The sequence below is a fragment of the Bipolaris victoriae genome (genome assembly GCF_000527765.1).
Source record: "Bipolaris victoriae FI3 unplaced genomic scaffold scaffold_30, whole genome shotgun sequence".
NCBI lineage: Eukaryota > Fungi > Ascomycota > Dothideomycetes > Pleosporales > Pleosporaceae > Bipolaris > Bipolaris victoriae.
In genome coordinates, this window is record NW_014575362.1 from 383 (window position 1) to 7,733 (window position 7,351).

The following is a 7,351-nucleotide window of genomic DNA, read 5'->3' on the forward strand; positions in this document are numbered from 1 at the left end:
GGCCAGCTGCTCAGAGTGTATTGGAATGCCTGGATCGTTGTATCCACTCGACCAACCAGCTGGCGTCCCAGCAAGTCACTTCACCGTTTACCACAGATACTGCCCCACTAGTTCTCGTCCGATATGACTCCAGGATCTGCATACAAGGCATATATTCATGCTTACACTCAGAGAGGCATGACTGAACATGGAGGAGTTTGAGTGGTCAAGAACAAAGTGATCATCATTCTCACCAGAGTACTGAACGCTCCAAAGGCTGAATGTGGTCCATAAATCGGCACCCACTATATGAAAAAAAGAAGCTTTCCAAACACCAATATGCAGATCAATCGTAATAGCGTACATGTCATCTTTTTTACACACACCCTTTCCATTGGTGGCCAGATGATACTAGACTGAGAAAAAAAACCGGGGAAAGCCACACTTATGCACCAGCACATCACCGGCGACTCCGAGTCCTGAGCGAGTGCGGTCTGGACACGGAGGGTGGGCGTGTTAATGCGGGTATTTTATCGGGTAGGGTATCCATGCATGAAATGGGCTTGCCCTTTCTTTGTCATCTGACGATGCCATTCAGTCTCGGCTTCGAGAGTGCAAAAGGAGGGCAAGCGAAATGAACAGAGTGACGGATCGTGAGCGGGCCGCAGGAACGTGACGCGCAGGGAGCATCACCGATGCTATACCGATATTAAGGTTAGCATCGTAGCGGCAACGAGAGCCATAGTACGAGGCAGGCTAGGGCTGAGACTGTGGGCTGCGGAAGTCGTCTGGCCCGAAGCAAGCCTTTTGTCGTCGTTGCGCACACAGTTGCTCTTGGCCGTAATCTCGGCTGGGCACACGACACGCTTGAAATTGGCGCTGTGCAATGTTAGTGCTAGGTGCATGGTGTGTAGGCCGGCAGTGGAAATCAAATACCTGGGGAACGACGCGTCCTGGAGCCAATCAAAACGCCACCGGCATCCCGCTCTCAGGGCCTCGGGTAGGTTTGCACAGTCGTTGCTCGAACTGACGCCCTCCATCTTCTGGCCAAAGACGGACTGGTCGACGCCATACTGCTTGGCGCATCCGTCGACCGATGTTGTGTTGCCACCAGGTACCTGGTAAAGACTCAGCTCTGCACTACACTATCGAGCAGGGTTCTGGAAAAAAAACATGACTTACTGCAAGGGTGAAGCGGTTTGCTGTTGTAATGTCGTATGCCGTGTTTGAGGCCTGGATAATCATGCTCTTTCCGATCAGTGGGTCACTGGTGAAGTCCAGCTGGTAGCATGCGCAACACCAAGCGTCCTCGATGCCGCCGTGCGTGAGGGACGGCATGATGTAGACACCAGCAAAGCCATAGGACATTGTGTCGTTGATAGCCCATGGCTGCTGGTCGGCACACTGGAAGGCATCACCACCGTTACAGCCAGTGCCAGCGGCAGGGTTGGTGGGCTTGTTGTCTGCTGTACACGACTCTACGGGGCTGCTGAAATCGGCCTTGCCATTCCACCCGCACGATGGTTTGCAGCAGTCCCAGTACCGCGTAGTCACGGCTTCGCCCGAGTAGTTGAGATTGGCGGCATGAGAAAGAAGGGCAAAGAGGTGGAGGGAGATGAGAGTGTTTCGGACATGTCGCGCCATGATTTGTGGATGTGTGGTTGTGGATGTGTGGAAGAGGTAGTAGATGTAGATGGGAGGTCGAGGTGATGATGATGATGTCGAAGTCGTCAACAGGTCAGTGGCATGGTTCTTGGGCTGGAGAATTGCGCCGTGTTGGTGGCCGGGCGTGTGTATGTATTTGAAGGATCTTGGTAGCAGCGACAAAGAGGGGTCCTGTTTTAGTCTGGCCGCAAGGAGAAATTAAGCTGCTTTTGATATCCCAGGCCGACAAGATGAACCATCCTGCTGTGCACCTGGCAGGGATCGGCGGAGCTTGGATACTGAAACGGGACCCGGGGCAATGGCATTTGAGAGGCCCAGCAAGCCGTTGCCACTGCGTGCACCACGTTGTCTTTCGTCCCATGCCATGCACATGCACACGCGACGGGCTGCCATTTGTCGCATCGCCACCTTCTTAATCATCCTCACCCCTGGTCGTCTGCCTCGTGGTATTGGGATGACTACTCTACTCTGGTATTGGCACTCTTCTTCCCCACACTTACCACCGACCATATATCGCCCCCCCGCAATTCGGCAATCGCGGACTCTATGATTCACATGCACTCAATTCACTCTGCTGGTACTGCTACTCTAAATTGCCGTAACCTCCCCAATGACGACGCCCGTCAATAGCCAGAGCATGCTACGCTGCCATTGCCACATGCCACACCACACCACACGGCTGCCATTGCCGAACCAACGCCTAATCCTCTGGTCAGACGTCTCACGTTCCGCCCTCGCTCGGGGGGCCCATTATCGGTTACACTCGCCCCGCTACTCTAAACGTATTGCTCCGTCCGCCGGCAAGCGTTCACACCGCCGCCTGCAAACACGAACCATGAAGATTACCAGATGCCCGTAAGCCCCACGACAAAGTGGCGCGTGCCCTTCCTTCAAGGCTCTCATGGACCCTGTGCACGGAACATCCACGCGTCTGGCCCTCTGCCATGTCCGTCTGTGCCGCGTCACTTCCGACCGAGCGACTACTGAAAAATATGTCCGATTGGCCGAATAGCCAATATCGCGTCCAGACCAACACCAGCCCAAGTAGCAAAATCGCCAAGGGGGCTTTTACCCTCAGCAATAGGCATCGGAGCCTGTGTTGGGTTGGCGTGGTCGGATGGATAATTTCAACTTCACAACGAGGGGTACATGCTATAACACCCTCTGGTATATGTCCAGGACCAAGGCACATCACAAAAATGTTCCAATGCAGCCAAACCAAACGAATGCAACAACACGTATGCGTGCTAGTATACCACCCTTATTACTAGGTAGTAGCATACAAACACTCCAGGCCAGACCTCATGTCGAGCTTTCCCGGTATGTGTGCATACATCACACTCTACCCGGCACTTGCTGCGACTGCCCAATGGTCTCTACGCAGCCATCCTTGCACTTGTCGTACTCGCCTTGAAACTATGTTTCTGAAACCGCTGTCATTGAATCAGACTCATATGCGCCCAGGAATACAAGAAATGGACAATGCTCACATACATGCCAGGGATGGTGCTGATAATATCCAAACTATCAACCTGGCAAAATCGTCTCCGAAAACCTGGACCTGTTAGCCACATATTGGCATCATCCAAGCAGTGGCCCACGCTCTTCTCTACTCACTATGCATACTTACATGTCTTGTCTTTGCTTGGTCCGATATTCTTGGTCGTCTCACCAATGTATTGACTTTGAATCTATTGTTGGAAGTAGGGCACGTTCTCCAGTTGAGTATGCCTATGTAGGTCTCGTCGTGAGCCCCGGGGCATGAATACGGTTGACTATTGACTACACTACAGAGAAAGAGCCGTGTACATCCGATTGAACTGTACACCAAGTTCTGAAAAAATATAGGGGATGAAAATCTACGCCAACATACGCTGCTTATCGCTTAAGGAAATAGAGTCATCTTGACATAGAAAGTAACAAGTCCATAAGGAAACAATACACACTTGACACCACGAATTCATCAGATCGTCTTACATATTACCATATCACAAAGGCCGCTTAGGATCCTTTTTGACTCCAGCTTATCCTTTTTAAAGTTCTCTCTATCTCTGCTCCCCCTTTTCGTCGTCAGATTCAAGCAGACTTTCTTCCTGCCACAAACGATGCAACCATGTACGGCACTCCAGCTGCCATACCAGCACCTGATCCACCTAGCACCGCTCCACCAACGGGCATTTTTATCATTCCTCTCCGTGCAGCAATCAAAGCAGCAACTGCACCTCCGCTTGCACAACCCAGCGTAACCCAGTCCGTCTGTACTTCGCCATTGTTTTCCAAAATCCTCCACGATCTATCTTTCCATTCAATCTCTTCGAGTCCTCTCATGCGGCCCCACGTCATCACCGCACCCGCTGCTGTTCCCAACACAAGTCCACGGCCCGCTGTCTTCAGCGTACGCGCGAGTATGACGTTGTAGTCGATTGGCGCCTTGTTGTAGCGCGCTCCAATGATAGAGGCTGGGAAGCGCGCAAGCGAGAAAAAAGAAAGGGACATGGCTGAAGCGCGCATAACGTGAAGGTACAAGATACTGCGCGCATACGGTTGATCCTCGGCATAGACCGGATGTGGGAAGAGAGAGGTCATTTTGTTTTATTCGCGTCTCTTGCTGATTGCTTGGGTTGTGGCCTACTGGCGTGGTTTTGGGTATGGGTGAGCTTTTTGCTTTTCCAACTTCAGATCGGATGTTCCTAGCTCTTCAATGGGGTATGCTCATGAAATCTGAGTAATTATAAAGCAATCTTTTGACACAGCAACTGACGTATTAATACAAGAAGTGGGACAGTCGACCTTTTGCTACAAAATTTTGTAGTGAGCTTCACAGCTTTACAGCACAAGTTGAACTTGAAGTCGGCGATAACAAACCTCCGCCAGCGGAGGCCTTCGGCCGTAAGTCCGATGTGCTTTTGCAATTCGCAAAGATATTTCGCCCGACTTTGTTGGACTAGCTTCCTTCCAGATGATATCGACCAATGGCGCGCGATGGGATTTCATGTTATCGCATCCCGTGGGCTGCGCCTTCTTCAGGCGCCCAGGTGAGATTGGATCAGATTCCCGGCCCGGATCCCTTACCGTCCGTATGCCCATGTGGGTGGGTGTGGTGTATGTTCTTGCACTTTCATCTGCAATAGGATTCCACGTTTGTCGCCGTTAAAGAACAAATCCTTACACACCTGCCCAGTGCGGTAAGAGGTGCTGGCAAGGCCTGTAGGCAACGGGTTCCAAGGACGACACGAAGGATCGAGTGATCGCCATGATCTTCAACACTACAAGCAATACCAAGGGTAACCCCCAGGGGATCCTATGGATTTGCGATACCCAGCAATGACCATACGTCCATCTCTATGACATATGCAAAGGGTTATACATGAGATCTGTCCAACAACTGTGTAGAAGCCAACCAGCAACAGTCGACGTGTGCCAGGATGGCCACGCAACATCACCCGTGGCAAACAAAAAACAAGGCCTTTATGAGAGTTGCAAGGGCTAAGCCTGGGGGGCTGTAAAGTGCGAGATTTCTTGAAAACACGCTGCGTCTGGTGTTGCAAAGCCCCATGACGTCACCCATCTACCACCACATAAATGCACTAGATCCAGTGGACGGCATACAACACCGACACTCCTATCTACTAAGTCTGCAACAGCCCCCAAAACTCTATTGTTACCACAAAGCATCCCGAGCCCTAGAATCGGAAAAGAACACAAATTACTACCCTGTCAAGACGCGATCCAGATAAACAAGATGCCCATCGGACAAAATGAAAGTGGTGTTACTTCTGGTGTGAAGTTTGTAACCTCTACCGTTGGAAACACTGTTGGTGGTGTTACAAACACTCTGGGTGGCGTAGTCGGAGCCCTTGGAAGAGGCGTTGGTGAGACGGTAAGTAGTATATTCACGACTGCGCGCATGGCATATACGCCACAAGAAGGCTGATTTTGAAATCTTCCAACGTCCAGGTTGAGGGCGCCACAGGCAGTGCTGGCCGGCCCGTTGCCCGGGGCCTCGCCGATGTGGCTACGAGCATTGAAAAGGGCGCAAACGATGTTGCAGGAGGCGTGAAACGTGCTGGCGAAGGAAAATAGATTGATCGGGCTTCTGAACAATGCGGGGGGCAAAGCGAAGGGCTGGAGAATGGAACCCCACCCAAGTGGACCGTAACACTAGATTGATTATTCTCATCTTTTTTTGGTTGGCATAAATTGAAACTAATATTCGATACTTCAAATGGTTGATAGTGTGTGGCTATTGGTACGGCGCAGTCATCGCGCGTTCAACCTAGAGGTGTTGGTGTGACACCGGCGCGACATGCTAACGTGCAAACATACTAACTGCAGTCAGTTCCATGAATACTCACTATACTCAGCCCAAAAGCCTACTCTGGACTGATACCATGCACCATGGCTTGCTATGCTGTCGTCTGGAATCCCTGCAAAGTCTACTTGAGACATTGCGGTGATGCGATTCACTTAGTCTCTGAAAATGACTGCGCGCATTCAAGGTTCAACAGGTGATCACAGAGTGTAGGCAGCACCTTAAGTACTTCACAGCTTATGAGAGAAATAACCAAAATGCACTGGACGGCACTTTTTACCGCCTGGCGGGGTGCGGAAAGCTAGTAGTAGAATACGAGGCCCTGCAGTAACTATTAAGTGAGACATTAGCTGGTGCGTCGCTAGAGCACTCTACGGACCAACCCAGGGTCCATCAAGAGGCTGGCAGCCTCGGCCAAAAAAAGCCTCACAATAAGGGATTGCTATTCCAGTTGAAGATCTTCACAGTTGTTGGAACGTGTCCTGTACATCTGCATGTTTGTGAAAGGGAGGAGGGGCAAATGGTCTCAGATGCGCATCTACTGCTGTTATCCATCTGAAGCCTCAGTGACACTGACTCTTGCGAAGGTTGCAATGGGACCGGATACCAAGGTTGAATTGTCTAAGTGGGTGCAGTCGCCTAGTGCTGCGTGTGTTGAGAGGGATAAAAGCTCTCTCCTACTAGTAAAGTAAGAAGGAAAATACCGTATGACGTCAAGTTTACCATTTGGGCGTATGCGTCCACCAACCATTGTCAGCAACGGTAATGTTTGCGTAGCTACACCCAGCCACGCCGCGTAGAAGTGTTTGCAAAACACATAGTAACACGTGGTTTTTTCTGTGGTGTCGTTGTTCAAAAATTTGACTAATCTCAACTCAACACTCCCAACGAGGGGCGTTCTAGAGGTCAAGACATGCAAGTAGTAAGCTTGTTCATCGGCCTTCCGCAAGCAGCGTCCCATTGATATGCAAGCCAATATACTACACAGCAGCCTCCACATCCCCACTTTCCCAGCCCGTCTCAAGCGTTCCCAGGCAACGGCACGACAAGTGAGAGGCTGGAGACAAGACTCGTATGATCAACGCCAGCCACACTCACTGCACAAGCGTTGCGCTAGTCGGCGTAAGCGTCATGCTCGATTGGGCACAGATCTTTGGCCACGCCCGGGTATCCGAGGGCCCTCGAGACCAATCCAAACAGCCCGGATCAATGTGAATCTTTTCCTTCCAATAGTTGAACTGAGCGAGCTAATACCTCTTGCATTTTCACACTGCAACCCCCTCCTCCTTCCCTGCAAAGCTGGCTGGCATGGGCGACGAAAACAACCCTTTAGGTAGCGGGGGGGTTGGAGAAATAACAACGCCAGACCACATGCGAACTGCAAAGGACGCCGGA

General features: G+C 51.2%; 4 protein-coding genes across 4 annotated transcripts; 1 reads left to right on the plus strand and 3 right to left on the minus strand.

Moving 5' to 3' along the window:
• Positions 1-677: 677 nt before the first annotated feature.
• Positions 678-1,623, minus strand: COCVIDRAFT_36558 (glycoside hydrolase family 45 protein; the record flags this gene model as incomplete). The annotated part of the gene is made up of 3 exons (XM_014702457.1): positions 678-858; positions 916-1,097; positions 1,162-1,623. The coding sequence occupies 3 exons, from the start codon at positions 1,621-1,623 to the stop codon at positions 678-680; spliced, it is 825 nt and encodes a 274-aa protein (XP_014557943.1).
• Positions 1,624-3,720: 2,097 nt separating this feature from the next.
• COCVIDRAFT_95820 (hypothetical protein) lies at positions 3,721-4,230 on the minus strand (the record flags this gene model as incomplete). The annotated part of the gene is made up of 1 exon (XM_014702458.1): positions 3,721-4,230. The coding sequence occupies one exon, from the start codon at positions 4,228-4,230 to the stop codon at positions 3,721-3,723; it is 510 nt and encodes a 169-aa protein (XP_014557944.1).
• Positions 4,231-4,356: 126 nt separating this feature from the next.
• On the minus strand, positions 4,357-4,899 carry COCVIDRAFT_14811 (hypothetical protein; the record flags this gene model as incomplete). The annotated part of the gene is made up of 3 exons (XM_014702422.1): positions 4,357-4,440; positions 4,510-4,766; positions 4,818-4,899. The coding sequence occupies 3 exons, from the start codon at positions 4,897-4,899 to the stop codon at positions 4,357-4,359; spliced, it is 423 nt and encodes a 140-aa protein (XP_014557908.1).
• A 487-nt stretch (positions 4,900-5,386) lies between these two features.
• Positions 5,387-5,727, plus strand: COCVIDRAFT_25432 (hypothetical protein; the record flags this gene model as incomplete). Its single annotated transcript, XM_014702433.1, has 2 exons — positions 5,387-5,524; positions 5,602-5,727. 2 exons carry the CDS (start codon positions 5,387-5,389, stop codon positions 5,725-5,727), a joined length of 264 nt encoding a protein of 87 aa, XP_014557919.1.
• Positions 5,728-7,351: the final 1,624 nt, after the last annotated feature.